A 22,087-nucleotide genomic window follows, 5' to 3' on the forward strand; every position below is an offset into this window, starting at 1 on the left:
TGTCCGGGACACTCGAGTTTTTTATGGAACTCGCTTTGTGCACAGGAGCTTTGTCATGCTGGAGCGTCTTAGTTCCAATGTGTTTCCAGTATACAAAATCATTCATTAAGCAAGGGTGTAATGTTCAGGTCTTCTACTAAAATGCTGCAGGTTGTTGGTTCTAAACTTTGTTTTCCCACTTCACTGATTTGAAAGCTCTTCACACTGCCTGTGTGTGTGTGTGTGTGTGTGTGTGTGTGTGTGTGTGTGCGGGTGCGTTTTGACAGCAGTAAAGCCAGCCGAAGAAAAGGAAGGACAGACATCAAACGAAGGAGAAAAAGGAGACGAGGAAGGAAGGAGCCGGGAAGAAGAGGAAGGAGCAGGGGTTGAGGGAACGAGTAAAGAGGAAGGAGGGAAAGAGAAGGAGAAAGAAAAGGCGTGCTGGCGTGTTGGGTTAAAGGTGGCCTGGGACATCCACACACCAGGGTTAGCTCTACCACTGCAGTCTGGAGACTGCTATTACATGACAGGTACACACACACACACTTATACATCTTTCTGGCTTAATCCAAAACATGCTTTAGTGGAGGAAAAAGTGCAAACTGTTCCAAGCCGATCCAAGTTAGAAGACAAATGTGAAAACTTCAGACAAAAATCTTTAAAAGAGAGAGAGAGAGAGAGAGAGAGAGAGAGAGAGCCCTTGATGCTGATGGTTCCAGCAGATGCCCTCACTTTAAACTCATACCACACACACTTACACACACATTCACACAAACATTTTATAGTTCTCGGAGGTACCTGATGACCTCAGTAAGGACACTTTTTATGTCCGTCATTTGCTGTGTACGAGCATGACTAATCACAGTTGGCTAATATTTTTTTCTTCTTTCTGTTGTACACCCTCTCTCTCTCTCTCTCTCTCTCTCTCTCTCGCTCTCTCTTTCTCTCACACCAGGTTTTATTGTCTCTCCTTAGACATGTTCATCTCCTTAGAAGCGGGAGTCTTTTTTTCTCCCCTGCATGCTTGGATCGTTTACGGCGACTCCGGGAAGAAAACGGAGCCTAAACGAACACATGATTTATGATTTATGAGTTTGTTAACCTGTTTCATGGATAAATGATGTGGAGGAAAACCGCTACGGGGCAGCGGGTTATTAATTACGCTCGCCACGACGATTTCAAAATGGCGCCTTAACGCGGCGATTTCCAACCTCCCTCTAAACGACGTTTAAAGAAAGAAAGAAAAAAAATCAGTTCCTCTAAAGCTCTGCTTTGAGATTTACGGCTGTCAGGAAGCCCGAGACGAGCGCCAAGCTTTGCCTTTAATTTCCCGAAACGGTATTTTGTCGCAACCCGGCTCCTCGATCTGCTAATGCCCGAGCCGCTGAGTGCAAATTGAATCACTTGTATTTGCACCAAATGGAATTTAGACGCTGGTTGAAGAAGGAACAATGCGGTGGGGCGAGCAGCGAGCCTCAGCCCGTAATAAGATTTCCAGTTTCGAATGCTCCTGGGAGTGGACAGACGCTTTGACCCAATAGATTTAAAAGCCCGCTTCCTCGCACAGACAGGAGGCAAGCCTGACGACAAGAGAATAATGATAGATATTTATTACGGGAATTTGTTGCGCGTCATGATTCATTCAAAGAGCGCGAGAGGGTCCAGGTCGAGAGTGATCCCACATTATTGGATATAAAGCGTCCTTAAAAGGATGTAATACTAGAGGGAGGAATAAGCAGCCAGGAAGGAAAAACAGACGCTTTTCATAGGTACATAGTGCTCGACAAAGCATGCAAGGGGGAATCCTTTATCACTTTAGACCATTTCACGGGTCACCTTTTAGTCTCTAATCTTTGATACTCAGCCCAGGATTTTAAGATGTGTCTTGTCCTTTAATATTGTTTTTTTTTTTTTCAAAAAATAAAAAGACAGTAAAAGGACTGTGATTTATACCTGTGTTTGTGTAGATGATCTGAACAGGACACACCAGCATTGCGTACTGGCGGGAGACACGGCCAGATTCAGCTCGACACACAGAGTTGCACAGGTCAGCAGATACACATCCCTGTCTGTCCTTAGTGGGTATAAACCAAAAGAACACCTTTGCAGCATGATAACAGTTCATCGTATAACAGTGTTATTATTCCAAAGTTCTCATTCCTAAGTAAGTATGTGTGTGTTCATATTAATTTCATCATAGTATCTTATTTGGTTAAATCTCTGGATTGCTGACAGGTTCAAACCCCAGCACTACCATACTCCCACTGTTGGGCCCTTGAGCAAGGCCCTTAACTCTCAACTGCTCCGATGTATAAAGAGATAAAATTTAAGGGTGTTTGCCAAAAGCTGTAAATGTACATAAATAGACAAAGTAAGACATATATATGGACATAAACAGATGGATGGATGGATGTGTGAAAAGATGTGTATGCCCGGCCAAAAAATGTGTTTCATTTCATGTGTCTATAATATTTCATTGGTCCGCCTTCTGCTTTGATCGTTCCCGTAAGCATATGCAATTCCACAACAGCTGTCCAAGATCTTGTATTGATGATAGGAGAGTCAAACCGCTGTGTAAAGTCTTCTCCAGCAGATTCTCAATGGGGTTTAGATCTGGAGTCTGTGGTGGCCAATCCATGTGTGAAAATGATGTCTCATGCTCAGTGAGCTACTCTTTCACAATTTGAGATCAAAGAACCCTGGCATCGTCATCCTGGAATATCAGAGAAGAAAAAGCATCAATTGATGGAAAAACCTCGTTATTCAATATAATCAGCTCATTTTTTTTTGGACCTTCATTAGTGTCAGACCATCAGACCAGAAGATCTTCTCCAATGCTCTACGGTCCATTACGGTCCCGGCTGTTAAATTGTTGTTAATTCATTTTAATGCCGATTCCCTTAATTTTAACCCAAAAAATATTGTCAGAATGAATTATTAATTGATGTTTGTTGTGAATTTCCCCAGTGCATAACAGGGACTTTGGAGTACATCCAGAAACGGTGCTCGGAAGCTTTGGAGAACTTGCACACAGATCCCGAAACCGGTGCGAAGAGTCTGCACTCGCTTCTCCTCTCCACCATACAGCACATAGAGGACATTCATAACGAGGTGTGTGTGTGTGTGTGAGCACTCTACACACTTATACAGGTTACCTTTTTAATCCAGTCTCTTATATAAAACTTATATGTGTACTTATTGTATTCTGAGACATGATTTTCATCTTCATAACTCGAATCTTAACATCTCGCATCAGACCTGTATTCATGTTTTCATGAGTTACAGGAATTAAATCTAACACGGGTTCACTTCCTGTCATCAAATAAAACCTCTCGCCTTTCAACACATCAGTGTGAATGTATGGAATATTATAATATAAGTGTTTCTATTTACTTCAGTTGTATAACTGCAAATAAATAAAAAAAAAGTTATAATGGAATTTATCATTAAATTTTAAAATGTATTATCTTCATTTGTTAATTGCATGTAGTATTATACAATGAAATCAAAACAGATTTAACTACAAATATGTAGTAATATACAATACTGTAATATACAACAATTAGTGCCTTTTAGACTTTATGCTTATTCTTAAAGAGCACATTACATGCAGAAGAGAGAGAAAAAAATAATACTATAAAACACGATTCCGTAAATGTATAATTATTTTAATAGCTAAATTTTTAAACAAGGCTTAAGCTTTTTATTAAGTAAAAATGATGTTTATGCATAAATCCTCACCTAAATGCATTACAAATAAATAAATCAATAAATAAATGAATAAATTGTTTATATATATATATATATATATATATATATATATATATATATATATATATATATATATATAATAGCATATAATAGCATACATTATATATATATATATATATATATATATATATATATATATATATATATAAGGTATGCTTAGTCATGTGACTCTGGCTTGTTATAATATTTGAGTTAGAAATGCATCACTTTTTGGATTAATACTTTTTTATCTAATTGGAGTTCACACAGGAGAGCAGAATGTCGATCACATGTTTCTTTTTGCACTTTGCTTAAATTTGCGTTAATTATTCTCCAGGTTTCATGCAACGCTGTTACTTTCTGCTTCTTCCATTGTATTTATGTTATATTTACTATATATATATTTACCCTTACAGTCTTTATGTGAGCATGAAAATCTTACAGGGTCAAAAAATGCAGTCATTTATACACTTTTTAAAATTATTTTATAACTTATGCTCTTTGTTACATTATACACTTAAATGATGCAATTCATGACCTCAAGGCCTTGATGACATTCGCCTTTCCAGGTATTGCAATATTCTGCTATTGTAACATTGATCATATGATTGAAGTCAGAAACCTACATGTGTATGAAGTAAAAAACAAAGGAATGTTATTAGTGTTGATCAAGGTGGTGTGATCGGGCTTGACATATTATTTTATACGTTCATGAAAAAACAACAGCAACGTGAGCAGGGATGATAAAAATCAGCCTTCACAGTCAGATGGCACGTCAGAGCCCTAATGTCCCTGTGCGCCAGGGTTTCAAGTGGAACTTAAAAAATGTTTTCTTTGTCTTTTTATGAGCTGCATCGTAAATTAAAAATTTTGAAAGGTTTAAAGACGGCAATGTAAAAAAATAAGAATTAATATTAGGTATTAGGAACCACGATAAGTGTAAGTACTCAGTTAGGGTCTTGAACAGATTTGAAGTACAGTAAGTGATGTGCAACAACCTATATTTAGTGAAGATGGATAAAAGAAAAAGTTTTTACACTAAACTATATATTTCAGAAAATGTAGCTTACAAAACATTAGGAATATTACTTTGTAAAATAAATGAATGACACACGGGGCAGTGTGGCGTTGTGCTGGGCGACACGCCTTGCACCTCCAGGTTCTGGGTTCGATTCCCACTTTGGGTCTGTGTGCATGGAGTTTGCATGTGATGACCCCTAATTTAGTAGTTGGGACACTAAAGTATCATGTGGAGTAAGACTTAGTAAGGACTAAATGAAGTCATAAAATATATAACTTGAGTTGTTTTGAAAAACCGGTCTAAAGAGATAAAGTTTAGACTGAGCTTGAAACGTTGTAAGGTTCTAAGCAGAAGCTAGGCAACGTTTTATAATTTAATAATTATAGGTAAAAAACTATTTCGATGTTAAGCCAAAATACGGCATAACATGAGCATGAACCTCTCACCTTGACCGCTGGTCATGATGGAAAGATTGTATAAATATTGCGTATATATATTATTACAACCAAACAACAGGCTGGTCTGAGAACCTTTCCACCCCCAGGCTCCCACGGAGGCCTCGGTTCTACTCTTGCTTCTTCTGCTTTCTTTTCTTGACTCAGCATGCACACACTCTCCTGATTGATTGGGCCTGTTTGTTTGAAGGTGCCCATGAGGACTATAGGAGCATGATGAATTGTTGTCCTAAGTTATTTATTATCACAGCCCGGTTCGAGCGGTGAGGTAGAGTTTGACACGTACGACTACGCCGGGAACAATAACACAGCGGCGCTGGAGATCTGAGTGGCTCCTTTCACTTAAACTTTTCCATAAAGAAAGACGTGTGAGCTGTTCATGTGGGTGGAGGTGAGAAAGCCTGAGAGCTTAGGAATGATGGTGATGTGCAGGATTTAGATTTTTTGACTATGATAAGGACGAGTGGCTGGAGACAAGTGTATTAAAAGATGTTAGAACCTGACATTGTGAGTGTGTGAATGTAATGTAGCTCATGCGTACTTTATGTACTGTAAAGCTTCAAGGGGAGCGAATACTTTTGCAAACCACTGCTGTATATACAGGAGTAACATTATAAATATATACACAGTGGCATTGTGTCTTAATAGTCAGCACTGTCGCCTTGCACCGCCAGGTTCCAGGTTTGATTCCTCGGGTCTGTGTCCATGGAGATTACATGTTCTCCACGTGCTTGCTGAGTTTTCTCTGCGTACTCCCGGTTTCCTCCCACAGTCCAAAGTCATGCCAATTAGGCTGATTGGCGTTCCCAAAATTGCCCATAGTGTATGAGTGTATGTGTGTGTGCATGTGTGCCCTGCGATGGATTTGCACCCTGGCCAGTATGTACCACGCCTTTGCCCCCTCGACATCTTTCACATTCTGTGGAGTTACGTCCTGGAAAATAAAATTAGTCAAATTAAACAAAAGTTTAATTAATTTGCAAAATTGGTTACAAGTTAAAATTTTTTTAAACTGCATAAGAATGCGTACAGTTGCGTAACCAAACCCTTTCCCTCACCAATAAAGAATGGAATTGCATTTGCTCTCTTTTTGGTGTGAAGCCCCTAAAATACATCTGTTCCTTGAAGCCTCCAAAGTTTGTTAGAGAACATACCTAAGTGAACAACATCGTGAAGACCGAAGAGCTATCAAAACTAATCCGGGACAAAGTCCTGGAAACTTATCAGTCAGAATTTGTTCCGAAGCTTTAAACATCCCGCAGAACAACAGTAAATCTGTTATTGACAAATGGAAAGAATGTGGCGAGCTGTAACTCTGGCGAGAGGAAGCCATCCATCAAAAGTGAGCGACGGTAAAGAGGGGATTAATCAGAACAGAGATCTGCTGCTCGAATACGAGAAGCTGTTCTCAGGACAATCGTGTGCTGGACACTGTACAGATATAAGCTGTATGGAAGGGTGCTGAGATGCATCAAATCCCATTGGTCACAAGGTTTTTCAAAAGACAAGCTGGAGATACAGCAGATACAGTATGAGCAGAGAATCTTGTCTAGTCTGGTGTGATCAGAATCGAACTTTTTTTTTGTTTTGAAAACCCAAAACTAATCTGCATCCTGAGAATGTCATCCTCACTGGAGTTAAGTCGAGCGAAAGTACAGTGCGAAAGTCTTATGCGTATTATCCTTTGGTACAGATTTTGTTGTATATGTTTATCATATCTGTATTTTGTACGAAACCATTCACTTAAACATAACTTGTTATTCATAAAATGATTAAATAAATATTATTATAGAAGAATATTTGCATGCTTGTAAATCAAGACAATATTATGTGACGTCTCAGTTTTCAGATGGAAACAAAAAAAAACTAATATTGGCTCCTGGGCTTTGCATGAAAATATAAAACAACGAGTGTGACAAACTCATACAGTATTCTCCAGCACACTCAGTAAAACCTAACAGCCGTGCAACTTACAGTACTATGCAAATATACTGGGAATATACAGTTTATTTTGACAAAAACAATAATAAAATAAACCCAGTCAGTATTTGGTGTGAATACTCTTTGCCTAAAAATAATCAGCTGTGTTGGATGCAAATTTCTAAAACAGCTGTTAGGTTTTACTGAGCATGCTGGATATTTCTTGCACATTGTACACATAAATGAGGACTAACTGCATTGTGGACAACCATGAACATGAACTCTTTTATTTTGTAACCTTTGTAAATTTCCAGCTTTGGATTTTGTTTGATCGGAAAATTCTATTTTTAGTTTAATTACACTCTGTAGTGCAAACTTTATTTTTTTATTGTAGTGAAATCTTTTTTTTTTAAGTCACAGCTAGTTATAATATATATAAGGTAGTCGTTCTCCTTTATATTTTATTTATTTATTTCTCATCCAATATGCAGCCATTTACTTCTGAAAACTTCTGGAATGTCATCAAAAGGAAGATGGAGGGTCACAAACCACCAATAAAAGCTGAGCTGTTTGTTTTTTTGCCAAAAGAGTGGTATAAAATGGTATAAAGTGGTATAAAGTTACCCAACCAGTGAAAAACTGATGGCGAGCCAAAACACATGAAAGCTGTAATTGCAAATCAGGATTATTATTCCACCAAATACTGATTCCTTAATATTATTAAGCCAAAACATGAACACAATTTGTTTACAAATTATTGGTATTTAGTTTAATTGAGTTATTAAAGCTCTTCAAATACTGCATGATTTTAGGTTACCTTGATGTGTTGTGATGATGTCATTTTCTTTAAATATACTCTTTAAACAACAATAGTTATATTTTGAATTTAGGAGAAATATTGTCAGCAGTTCACAACTGGTAAAAAAACAAACAAACAAACAAACATAAGAAACTGATTATTTTGCAGTGGTCTCTTATTTTTTTTCCAAAGATGTCTATATAATCAATTTTTGCTTGTTTTCATCAAAAAACTGCTCTGTTATGCAATATGTCGCTTTCTTTACAGGCATGCAAATTTTTTTTTGTAATGTTGTTTATTTATTTATTTTTAAGGTATGTTTGTAAATATTGAATAGTTTTGTATAATCATTTTTGTGTTATAGAAAACAGCATTTGAACTACAGATAATACGGTGCCTAAGACTTTTGCACAGTACTGTATGTCACTACGAAACGCCCCCTTTCAGCTTGTTAGTATTGGACCTTTTCCTGATCGACCTGTTAACAAATTAACTAGCAGCAAGTAGCATGATGAGCATGGACGACTTTACCACTCTGTACATTATTTGTTGTACAGATGTGACGCATGCTGTCCCTAGCAGTTATGGTGCTGAAGGCGGACAACACCGCCATATTGTTTGTGTCTTCTATCGTCTGTTCCACATTCAAAATCCGGGCGGGAACCATGGAGCAGGCACAAGTTGGGCTAACAGCATTAGTCAAACTTACACAATGTCATGTAAGCGTATGTAGTAAAACACGCTGGTGGTAGCATCATGTCAAATATTACTCTCTACCGTTATGTTGTTGGTTGATTCTTTCCTTATTTAAAATAATGAACTCTATTATTATATGGATGCAAGGTCTGATACAACACAACTTTAAATGCTTTGCGAATACTGATAAGATCGTTTGCATTTGCTAAGCTGGTGTCTACAAACCGCTCTCGGTTAAAAAGAAAAAAAAAAAGCATGCCGTTCTAAAAAATAGAGAGCGAAAGAGAAGAGAGATCCATCACAGACATCATCTGCTCGTTTTTCACTTTTCTACCTGCGCAGGTGGCATTTACGCTCAGTATCTCTCCACGCCAGACGGCTCGGCTCGAAATGCCAGCCGCTCTCTTTCTGTCTTTTTGTGCCCGCTGTGAGGCCGCTCCGCTGGAAACCGGCTTCCATGTTGGCTCAAAGCTGCCTGCTCAGCCTGTGTTCTCTCTGTAAAGGACAGGAGGACAATCAGAGCGGGAGGGAGGGACAGACACGAGGACGACAGCTAGCATTTGTAGCCTCCGGCTTCTGTAGGGCGCCTCCGGTGGAGCTAGCGGAGGTTTGAACTCGCTCAAAAGCGTAGCATTTCTTTGAAGGGGAGCTGGATCGAGGCGAGCCGAGACCATAAAGCGCTTGTAATCTTCGTGTAGGAGGAGAGCGTCCATTTCTAAGGCGTTGTGATCGCTGCTTATCCAGATTTAATGCAGAGCTCGGGGTAATGCTTATGGATTGATATGCGTCCCTTGTTTTAATAGAACAATATTAGCTGGTTAGAAATATGAATAACTTTAATATCTTTCTTTCTTTTTTAAAATGTAAATGGTAAAAAAAAATTACGCAAAAACGTAGCAATGCTAATCTGTATGTCTGAAAACAACTCAGCGATTCGAAAACTGCCATGTTGCCAGGTCTTTGTTCCTCAGTTTAAACTCCATTGTAGCCTTTTGGTGTTCTTGACATCCCGCTGATAGACCTGGAAATGGTGTGTGTGTGTGTTTGTTTTATTTCAGAGCTTAGCTTTACTGAGTGTAAGTAGGAGGCCACATCTGAGCTGCTCCATTTACATCTGAGACACACACATAGACACACAAATGCGTGTGTATGCATATACACAAACACACACATACAGAGCGCTTAGCAGGATTAAAAGCATCTCTTAAAATGCGTGAAAATGAAGGAAACCTTCCAGAAAGGTGATGAGGCTCTGCAGGTCCCCAAAGAGAAAATGATGAGGGAGGAGACAGAAGCGAGCGAGAGAGAGAGAGAGAGAGAGAGAGAGGTGTGTGTTGCTGGAGGGAAAGTGTGTGTCTGAGGTGTTCATGTGCATGTCTGATAAACTGTTAGTTTTCTCGCAGGTGACACGAGGTAGAAAAATAAAACAAGGAACCCGACAACGCAGACAACAGCAAATGCAGATGTTCCACATCAGTGAGACTTTTGATTAGGGCTAAATAAACCATGCTAAAGTAGCGTGAAAACAAAACAACAAAGCAAAACAAGAACATCTGTGACAGTCCTCGTTCTTAGAAAGTGAAAACTCTGAAAGGTTCAGCTTGTTTTTTTTTGTTTTTTTTTCTTTTCTGAAATGTGTAATGGTGCTCTGTAGAACACATGAGAAGGAAATGTAGAAGAGCAGGACTTAATTCATGCACTTCAAGTTAAGGGTTTTAAGGTTACAAATTCTGACCACAAACCCCACCCATAACCCAGACCAAAACACAAACCCCACCCATAACCTTAACCAAAACACAAACCCCACCCATAACCTTAACCAAAACACAAACCCCACCCATAACCCAGACCAAAACACAAACCCCACCCACAACCTTAACCAAAACACAAACCCCACCCATAACCTTAACCAAAACACAAACCCCACCCATGACCCAGACCAAAACACAAACCCCACCCATGACCCAGACCAAAACACAAACCCCACCCATAACCTTAACCAAAACACAAACCCCACCCATGACCCAGACCAAAACACAAACCCCACCCATAACCTTAACCAAAACACAAACCCCACCCATAACCTTAACCAAAACACAAACCCCACCCATAACCTTAACCAAAACACAAACCCCACCCATAACCCAGACCAAAACACAAACCCCACCCACAACCTTAACCAAAACACAAACCCCACCCATAACCCAGACCAAAACACAAACCCCACCCATGACCCAGACCAAAACACAAACCCCACCCATAACCTTAACCAAAACACAAACCCACCCATGACCCAGACCAAAACACAAACCCCACCCATAACCTTAACCAAAACACAAACCCCACCCATAACCTTAACCAAAACACAAACCCCACCCATAACCTTAACCAAAACACAAACCCCACCCATAACCCAGACCAAAACACAAACCCCACCCATAACCTTAACCAAAACACAAACCCCACCCATAACCCAGACCAAAACACAAACCCCACCCATGACCCAGACCAAAACACAAACCCCACCCATAACCTTAACCAAAACACAAACCCCACCCATAACCTTAACCAAAACACAAACCCCACCCATGACCCAGACCAAAACACAAACCCCACCCATGACCCAGACCAAAACACAAACCCCACCCATAACCTTAACCAAAACACAAACCCCACCCATAACCCAGACCAAAACACAAACCCCACCCATAACCCAGACCAAAACACAAACCCCACCCATAACCTTAACCAAAACACAAACCCCACCCATAACCTTAACCAAAACACAAACCCCACCCATAACCTTAACCAAAACACAAACCCCACCCATAACCCAGACCAAAACACAAACCCCACCCATAACCTTAACCAAAACACAAACCCCACCCATAACCCAGACCAAAACACAAACCCCACCCATAACCTTAACCAAAACACAAACCCCACCCATAACCTTAACCAAAACACAAACCCCACCCATAACCCAGACCAAAACACAAACCCCACCCATGACCCAGACCAAAACACAAACCCCACCCATGACCCAGACCAAAACACAAACCCCACCCATGACCCAGACCAAAACACAAACCCCACCCATAACCCAGACCAAAACACAAACCCCACCCATAACCTTAACCAAAACACAAACCCCACCCATAACCTTAACCAAAACACAAACCCCACCCATAACCTTAACCAAAACACAAACCCCACCCATAACCTTAACCAAAACACAAACCCTACCCATTATCTCGACCAAAACACAAACCCCACCTATGACCCAGACCAAAACACAAACCCCACCCATAACCCAGACCAAAACACAAACCCCACCCATGACCCAGAAAAAAAACACAAACCCCACCCATGACCCAGAAAAAAAACACAAACCCCACCCATGACCCAGAAAAAAAACACAAACCCCACCCATTATCTCGACCAAAACACAAACCCCACCCATGACCCAGACCAAAACACAAACCCCACCCATGACCCAGACCAAAACAGAAACTTAGACCTAATCCTGAACCCCACCCCTAACCCTGAGCAGAATCTGAACCCCTCCCCTAACCAGGGAGGATTTTCCTTTACATCTTTATTCTAACATTTAAATTCTACCTCACACCTATAATTTCATTGTTACTGATTTTACTGATTAAATCATCACTCTCAGCCATACAAATTTAAAGCACTCATTTATTCTTGAACATTTAGTATTGATTAAGTCACGTTAATTTCATATTTTAATAACTGGTACAGAAACAGAACCTTATTGTCCTTTATTTTCCAAAGGAAACCAACCATAAAGTAAAGTACACAAACAGCTTTAAATGGTTTGACTGGCGAGGTCTGTATGTATATAAATGTGTGGTGTGCATTGTGGCAGGTGGAGTTTGAATGGCTGAGGCAGTATTGGTTCCAGGGCCGGCGTTACGCTCGCTTCTGCAGCTGGTGGAGTAAACCGATGGAGCGTCTGGAGACTGACTGGAAGCAGATGGAGAGGATGGTAAGATACCAACATGTGGATTAACATCATCATATCAGATTTTAGGAACATACTGGAGAAATGTTTGTGCTTGTGAAAATGTACAGTAAATGGGAATTTCTTACCTGGAGGCAGTAATGCATCATTTAAATATATTTGAAGAACATAATAAGATAAGAATTATTGGGCCATCCATCCATCCATCCATCCATCCGTCCATCCATCCATCCTTAAATAATTAAATGGTTTAATTCATGGATGTGGCAGGACTTTGACATTTATGGCACTTGGCAGATGCCTTTATTCAGAATGACTGATTTTATCTCATTACACACCTGAGCAGTCGAGGGTTAAGGGCCTTGCTCAGGGGCCCAACAGTCTCAGCTTGGTCGTGTTGGAGTTTAAACCTGGGGCCGTCGAATTACTAGTCCAACATGTTAACTACTGAGCTAAGCCTGCCAAATATTGATTGGTGTGGAGCAATTTCATTGCATAAAAAAACAAAAGAAATTATTATCTTGATTCATCATGAAAATGTTGAATTTCACTTTTGTCTCAATACTTTTGGCCCCCCACTGTGTATAACTACATTGTATTGATGGTTAATTTAGTCTCATTTAACAAAACGGATTTCCTCTCCGTGTTCTTCATTTTTCAACTAATATATCATTTCATATATAATATTAATACTATCCTACTGAAACTCATAGACATGTATTAAGGTACAGTAGTTTGAATTGACCTGAGGAAGAGCAGAACAGCTGGGCGTACTGTTATATGTATACACTTGAAATGTATCACGTAAGAAAATCGTCTTAGACAGAATCTTTGTTGAAACCGTCTGAGTAGAGCTTAAGTCTGGAGTTTATGTCTGAGGTCTAAATACCGTTCTGCGCAATTTTGGTATTAAACCCCTCTCTGCCCACACAAGACTCAAGTCGTAACTGAAAGCGCCCCAAAACACACATAAGATCTGATTATTCCCACCGCTTGAAGCAGTCTTGGGTTCACAATGTGGATGTTACACCAAATGGACCTAATTAGCTTCGGTAATATCATACAGATATCAATATTAGAGACAATTCGAACCATCTCAGCACTGAAATGCTACTGTTGTGCCCGGCAGGCGTCTTTATAGCGTTATGCTCAAGGAACAAATTGCTACAGACATTTAATATTAAAGGAAACTGGCTTTAACTTCACTGGGTACGGCTTCGAGTCATAAAGTGAGTGGGAACAAACTGCAGCACTGTGATTGCGATTAAATTGAAGATGGTGTTGAGTCAGCTGGTGCCGTGATGTTGACACACGTACCGAAAGCTCTAGTCTTTATTACTGTCCTGCCCTGTACACGATCATATCGGGAATTTATCGGCGAGATTTCTCTGCCTTACGTTTTTTTTTTTTTTTTTTTACGCATTGTAAAGTGTAGGTCCGGGACGTGGATTTAAATAAGTGAATTTTATTATTATTGGATTCACATGTCCTATAGAGGAAAGCTCAGCGGGTGAGCAGCACTGATCTAGGGTTCTTTGAGAACGCATGTTTGATCCATATGTGTGATCTGGGAAACAATGCCATGTGAAGTTTAAACTAAAAACAATACTCGTGATTCTTTGTTCGGCTTTCCGTGCACGAAGTTGGTCTGTCGCTGCGTCGTGGTCAGGAACGTGCACTCTGCTTTTGTACATTTAAAACACTTTGCTTTCACACTTCAATATGGATCATAAAAACCACTTCGTACCGGCAGTTAATCTGATTAAGTAGCGCCGCAGTTCAAATGATGACAGTGTGTTTTGTTACTTCAATTGACACAATCAAGCCGATTCGACATCCTGAATTATAAACCCTCAATTAGATGTCGTGTCATTTGTCATTTTTCTTGCGCAGTAATTTAATGCACCGTTTTGGAATATTGCTCTGTCAGATGAATTCTCTCATTGCTAATGAGTTATACAGTATTAAAAGCTAAATAAAGCTGGTATTGCCAAAGAGTGTAAGTAGCTACATATAAAAACAAGAAAAAAAGGTCTATGATATTTATTCCCTAAAATAAATACAGGTTATGTATGTATCTATGTATTCAATACAATATTATTTATAGTTAATTATATAAACCCCAAGATGCTCTCAGTCCCAGGTAAAAGAAATTATATAGGTTTTTATTATTGATTACATATTTAAGTATTAATTAAAAAAAATATATTATTGTTTATAACATTGTCTAGCAACCAAAAAAGACTTTTTACATTCTTTTTTAAAATTTGGTTTCAAAATCTTTAAAAATGTCTTTATTTCACAGAAATATATAAAATAAAAATATATAAAAAATAAAGAACTTCATACATACAAATGCTGATCGTGAATATTAAGTGTAAGGCTTAATGGGTGTCTGAAGTCCTGAACTGTTCTTAGATCAGTGTTGAAGTATGGTTTAATGTGTTTGTGTTTATTATATTCTGTGACCTATTAGTACTTTCAGCTGTGCCTTTCTAATCGGATTGTTACTATACCTTGATTTAGGTAATAAAATAAAACAATAAAAAAAAATAAAAAGGAAAGGAAAGGAAATACACACACACACACACACACACACACACACATATATATATAAAACAATAATGTTTTAAACGTGTCACTAGCATGAGACGACCAGCCACTTGTAAACCTGTTCAGCTGCTTTTCAACGCAAATATCTAATCAGCCTAATACTACAAAGAAACTACTGATCTAATGGGATTTTCACATCCAACCATCTCTAGTGTTTAAGGAGAATGGTCTAAAAAAGAGAAAATATCCAGTGAGGGCAAGGGTGAAAATGCCTTGTTGCTGGTTCGAGTTCATAGAAATGCAACAGTAACTGCAGGAGCATCTCGGTACAACTGAAGAACATCTCTGAACGCACAACATGTCGAACCTTGAAGCAGATGTGCTACAGCAGCAGACCAGGTGCCACTACGGCCAGCTAAGAACAGGAAGCTGAGGCTACAGTGTGCAAGCGCCCACCAAAAACCACACAATTTAAAGGTAAAAAATGTTGGCTTGATTTTCTTCATTTGATGAAATTTTGGATCCATCCAGCGGTCCAGGTTGGTGGTGGTGGTGGTCATGTAATGGTGTTGGGGAGATTTTCTTGGTACTCTTTAGGCCATTGAGTACCAATTCAACTCGCTGGCCATGTCCATCCCTTAATGACCACAGGGTAACGTACCATGGTACAAAGCTGAAATCATCTGGTTCATCAACTTGTTTCTTGAACATGACAATGAGTTCACCATATTCCAACATCCTCCTCAACAGTCATCAGATCTCAATCCAGTAGAGCGGCTTTGGTATGTGGTGGAACTGGAGATTCACATCACAACAAATCTGCAGTGACTGCGTGATGCTGTCATGACAATAAGGACCTAAATCTTGAGGAAATGTTTCCAGCACCATGTTGAGTACACGCCATGAAGAATTAATTCAGTTCTGAAGAATCTAACACAAGTTGTACCTAATGAAGTGGCCAGGATAAGGTCCTGGACTGTACTTACTGTAGATAAGCATTACATTGCATAAAAAAAAACTTTTATAAAGGAAAAAACTGGTTTGATTTAATTTTCCACACAGCTTTTAATAGTTCCAGTGAATAAACCCAATTAGTCTTTAATTACAGGATTGCTTTTTCTTTGCACTAATTAAAAAAATACATGTATTTTGTTCTATAGCTTAGTGTGGGAAACATGAATGATTTATGCATGTTGATTATTTTAATCCTTAATGTCTACTAAGTATAAAAGTACTAATCTGATGTCCTGGTAAAAAAAAAAAAAAACGTATTATTATTATTATTATTATTAGTAGTAGTAGTAGTAGTATAATAATAAATATTATTATTATTATTATTATTATTATTATTATTTATTTTTCTATTATTATTATTAGTAGTAGTAGTATAATTATTATTATTATTTATTTTCTATTATTATTATTATTATTATTTCTAATTCTGTTCTTGGTAATAAATTACATTAAAGACACCTTTAAGGAAAGTTAATTAAGTACAGTAATAATTAGTGCGTCTAGACAGATACTTGCATTCGTCAATAAATATATCTTATTCAGGAAATGCACATAGATGATCTTGCATTCATTCATTCATTTATTCATTCCTTCATTAATTCATCTCCGCTAAGCGCTTTACCCTTATTAGAGTCATCGTGGATCCACAGTCTCTCTCAGGAGCACCGGAATACATTTGTTATGGCTGGACCTTCCTGCGGGCGGCATGGTGGTTTACCCGTTAGCACTGTCGCCTCGCACCTCCAGGGTCCAGGTTCGATTCCCGCCCAGTGCTTGGTGGGTTTCCTCCTTGTACTCTGGTTTCCTCCCACAGACCAAAGACGTGCAGATTAGGCTAATTTACGTTCCCAAAATTGCACATACACACCTTCACACACACATTCACACTCATATTCGCGACTAGGGGTCACGTTTAGAGTCACGTTTATTGATGTTTTTGGAAGGTGGGAAGAAAACAATGATCCAGGAAGAAGTCCACAAGGACACGAGAAGAGCATCACGTCATGAAACTCCACCCAGACAGTAACCCGAGCCCAGGGTTGAACCCGGAGTCACGCTACCGGCCCCTGAATGTCCAGAAATAAAAAGCACATAGAAGGTTTAAAGGTAGCACAGATGATGATGATGATGATGCAGAAATACCTTTGATGTACGAGTTTGAATGTGAATGACTAATTGTTATTGTACAGTATAGCGTAAAGAATGACACTAGAGTCGCTCTTCTTAGTGTTTTACTGAAGGTTTCACATAAATAATGTCATGTTTTATTCAGGAAAGAATTTCAAATGAGTTTCTCCAGGTGGTTTGGGAGGAAATCCGGTCCAGCTCTGGGGTTTTGTTTCTGCTGGAAGTCTTTATGGTGGTGAGATTAGAGTCAGTAGGGGGCACTGTTGCATCACCACAGTGTTCAGATGGACTGCATTGCATCTCTCTCTCTCTCTCTCTCTCTCTCTCTCTCTCTCTCTCTCTTTCTCTTTGAGCAGTAATCACATCTAATGTGCTGCTGGGGCTAAGGAGAGGCACCCGGGCCAGCCTTGCACTACACCACACACTGTGTGTGTGTGTGTGTGTATACGTGTGCGTTTGTAGAATATAGAGGTGAGACAGACTGAGATGCAAAGAAAAGTGCTGCTGTGAGCAGCTCGTTTTCACTTGGTCTAGAAATGCAGGTTAAGAGCTGCTGCTATCCTCTGGACACACACACACACACACACACACACATACACACTTATGTATGGAGGAATCTCATCTGATGCTTCCTCTAAACACACACGTGAATCTAGTAGTCATTTCCCATAGACCGTTTCCTCCGTGTGTAGCGTGAGCAAGTGATAGACTCTATTCTATTATATGATATGATATTATAAATTCATAATCTGGTTTATTTTTAGTTATTTTATTTTATAGTTTAATTATTATTTGTATTATTTTGCATGCTTTTCAGGGTTTTGCATCAGCGTTTCAGTGTTTGCAGCTGAAATAGTGAAACTTTCAGTCCTAAGTTGCAACAGGGTTCGGTTGAGATAGAATAGATTTTTTAAAAAACTAATTCTTCTTCTTTTTATAAGTTTTATTATAATTATGACTTATATTAATAATGTTATATTATTGTTTTTTTCTTTTTGCATGGAATTAAAAGATACACGTATTTACTGCATGTCATTACTGCTCTTTCTTTCTTTTTTTGTTTCTTTCTTTCTTGATCAACTACATTTACACTTGTTATTGATTAATTAAAAACATCTCCACCAGTGGCATTTTTTTTTTATCCATAGTACTTGTTTAAAAGACGCACCTACTAATAATAATAAACTTCCGTAAGGGTTGACATCAGATGCGATAGTGAGAATTTATTCATCTCTAATAGACACTGATGACATTTTATTGGTGTGTTTTTTTTTTTTTTTTTGTTTTTTTTTTAAAGGGGCCCCTGTTTTTTTTTTTTTTTTTTTTTTACATTTTTTTAAAATATATATATTTCCGTCAGATCCGGAGCACAGACAGACAGATAGGAGGGTCAGTTCAGCTTTGTATTTTAAAAGTGAAGGGTGTCAGTGGTTACCCGTATTCCTGATAGTTTATTAGAAGGCTTTCTTTCCCGTGGGCTTTTCTCGCTTTTCTTTCTCTCCGTCTTGTCTCTCGCGCCCACTCGCTCCCTCGCTCTTCAATCTGTTGTGATGCAAATTCTCGACCCGTCTATTTGAATGACATCCTGATAAAGCGGATCTCTCTCTCTCTCTCTCTCTCTCTCTCTCTCTCTCTCTGCTTTGATGTCCTGCTTTATATATATATATATATGAGTGATATATGGTATATACTGTATATAAAAAAAGGATGAAGAAAGAAATAAGCAGAACTGCAGGTGAAAAGGCAATTTGAAACAGAGACATAAGGTCCAAGAAAAGATGTTCAGTTGTGTTCTGAGCAGCGCAGCCGAAAGACCTGGAGATGCTAGATAGCCTCAGGTACCTCACACTCTGTACGTGTGTGTGTGTATGTGTGTGTGTATATATATATATAAAGGACATCGGCAGCAGTTTCGCAGGGACACCTCGTCCCATCCCGAGCGGGTCCTCGGTGGGCGTCGATTCTCCCCGAGGACCCGCTATCATCCCTATCGTACATCACTGACATTTATTTAAAGCTCCAACAATGCGAACCTCTTCCCCTGCTTGACAGCCGCAGATAGTCCGCCTTATGCAGAATATTTTAAATACCGGCGTGGCATTTTTTATCTTCCCCTTTCTTCTGTGGGGTCCTGAAAGGAGGAGAGACAAGACAGACAGGCCTTCCTGCCTTTCTTTCTCTCTCTCTGTGTGTGTGTGTGTGTGTGTGTGTGTTATGCTGATGAGACCGCTGGCAGACTGTTTTAGCTACGTTAAGCTACACGATTTAGGATGAATTTCAGCTTTTCGTTCCCACTGATCACCGTTTAAACCTGCACTAGGACCAGTTTCTCTCTCCAGCTGCCTTTACTGCGTTCTGCTGACGTTTATTTTATTTTCAGATAAAAATCAGCTGAAGTCTAAATACATTTGCCGGCACAGTTATTAGTATTTTAATTTATGATATCTGTGATTTGGGTTAATTGGAAATAGATTACGCAAGGTCAAGTGGAATATTATAAAGCTTAGGTTAAAGATATCGAGAATGATTATTTTAATATTGAAGATTATTGAAGATAATAAACAATTCAGACTCATGGCGTGGTAAGACATGAGCTTTATTAATTAAAATGATTTTAGTAGTGTCCGTTTGTTAATTATTATTTTTTTCATTTTTTTGTTTTTATCTTGTTGGTTTGTTTATTTATCCATCCCTTTATCTATTTGTCCATTTATTTGTATTTAATTTTTTGTCTTAGTTTAAATAATAATAAATAAAAACAAAATGAAATGTTTTACGTTTTAACTTACTTTATATCTTATTAATTTATTGGTATTTATTTATAAAAAATTTTAACCATTTTCATATGTGGACTGCTTTAGAAACACCTTTATTATTATTATTATTATTATTATGTTATTATTTGTTTTTTTTATAAGAAATTTCAAATTGTTTAAATTCGTTTGTAACTTTAGCCGGTGTTAAATAGTTTTGGGGGAGGGGGTGATCGAAATAATGATTTTATCACTATAAGTAAAATAATATGAAAATAATAATAATAATAATAATAATAATAATTATAATAATAATAAAGACAATATTTTGGAATAAATATAAAACGTGGAATAATGGAGTGATGGTTTCTTTTCAGTGGAGGCTGTATTCTCAGAGTAGAGTGTGACATTGCAGGGATTTTCCCCACTATTTGTTTGTTTGTTTGTTTATTTATTTATCTATCATATAGTGAAGCAAAATCAAGCACTAAATGTTCCATCTAAGCATGCTGATTAGTTACATTCTGTGGCGCTTCAGTGGAGTTAATCGAATCTTGACGCACACACGTGTGTGTGTGTGTGTGTGTGTGTGTGATTGGACAGTAACTGGACAGTCTTTTAGCAGAGAGAAGACAATCCAGGAGGTCGCCATCGATACCTGATTAGGTTATTGACCTACCTGTGCGACTGTGTGTGAGTGTGTGTGTGTGTGTGTGTGTGTGCATGTGTGCGTGGGTGTATGAGGTGGAGGCCAGCAGACAGAGAAGCAGAGCGAGAGACAGGGGGAGAAACGGGGAGAGAAGGAGGGAGAGGGTCAATGTAAATGTTATTGCAGTGTGAGCTCATTTGATCAAAGCCTCTGAAAGGTTAAGTGAATCCAATCTGGTTTAGTGTGTCTGAGAGGAGGCAGTGTGTGTGTGTGTGTGTGTGTGTGTGTGTGTTTGCTCTCTCGCTCATGGGGGGTGGGAGCGAGGTGAACAGAGAAGGGATTATCATATTGCCAATGAAATAGCGGCTGTGGTGTGGAGCGCCTCTCTCCCTCTCTAATGCATTTAGACAGCAATTGGCCTTAATAACCTTTATTGACTTCAGCGGGTCAGAGCCAAGGATCTAATTATTAAAGTGTATCAATTTCATCGGAGTTTAGTGCTCCGGCGTTCATATAATTATTTTAAGGTCGACCGAGGCAATTAATCTCCATTCACTTATTTGATGGCTTTGTAAAACATTAGCAATGTTGCGTTTCTGTAGCGCTTATTCATCACAAAAAAGATTTTTCTTTTCTTGTTGTTGTTGTTGTTGTTGTTGTTGTTTAATATACAGCTTTTATCTGCACACGGTGTAGAGGGTTTCTTTCATTTCTGCAGTTTGTGGAACGTAGTGTGTGTTTTAATACAAGTCACACACAACCGTATACCAACTCGATATATAGTAGAACAGTTTTTATTTTTTTGCTTAAAAGTGTTTTGGGTGTTTTAATGCTCTTTTCTTAAATAAAAAAAAAAATCCTCCCTTGATTTTATCCTTCCTATCTTCTTTCCTTTTTTTCTTTTTTTAAATGCACTAATTTTTATTCTTACTTTTTTCCTTTACTGTATGCAGACTGGAAGTAAGAGTCCTTCCTTCATTCTTTACTTCCTGCCTTTCTTTTTTTAATTTATTCATTTAGTCCTTCCGTCATTTTTAAATGTATAAATTTAGTCCATCCTTCCTGCCTACCTTCTTTCCTTTCTTTCTTTCTTTCTTTCTTTCCTTCCTGCTTTCAGCTTTCCAGTTATCCATTTATAATCAATTAATTCAGTCCTTCCTTCCTTCTTGTTTTTGTTTTTATCAGTCCATCATCCATAACTCCTTCTTTACTTCCTTCTTTCCTTCCTTCCTTCCTTCCTTCCTTCCTGTATTTCCTGTTTCCATCTATCCAACCATCCATTTATAATCCATTAACTCAGCCCGTTCTTCCTTATTTCCTTCCTCCTCATCCCCGTCTGTCCATCCCAAAATATATAGAGAGAAAGATAGATAGATACTGTATAC

At 38.5% G+C, this 22,087-nt stretch overlaps 1 protein-coding gene across 2 annotated transcripts in view; it reads left to right on the forward strand.

Moving 5' to 3' along the window:
• fto (FTO alpha-ketoglutarate dependent dioxygenase) overlaps positions 1 to 22,087 on the forward strand; it is a 168,904-nt gene that overhangs the window by 38,181 nt on the left and 108,636 nt on the right. Inside the window, exons 4-7 of one of the 2 annotated variants that reach the window (XM_053492258.1) lie at positions 270 to 509; positions 1,947 to 2,026; positions 2,947 to 3,090; positions 12,510 to 12,629. In XM_053492258.1, the coding sequence (XP_053348233.1) occupies positions 270 to 509; positions 1,947 to 2,026; positions 2,947 to 3,090; positions 12,510 to 12,629 (584 nt within the window). Of the gene's footprint in view, positions 1 to 266; positions 510 to 1,946; positions 2,027 to 2,946; positions 3,091 to 12,509; positions 12,630 to 22,087 lie in introns of both variants that reach the window. The other variant, XM_053492257.1, reaches the window with a different exon arrangement.

This window comes from Clarias gariepinus, chromosome 3, assembly GCF_024256425.1.
Source record: "Clarias gariepinus isolate MV-2021 ecotype Netherlands chromosome 3, CGAR_prim_01v2, whole genome shotgun sequence".
Taxonomy (NCBI): domain Eukaryota; kingdom Metazoa; phylum Chordata; class Actinopteri; order Siluriformes; family Clariidae; genus Clarias; species Clarias gariepinus.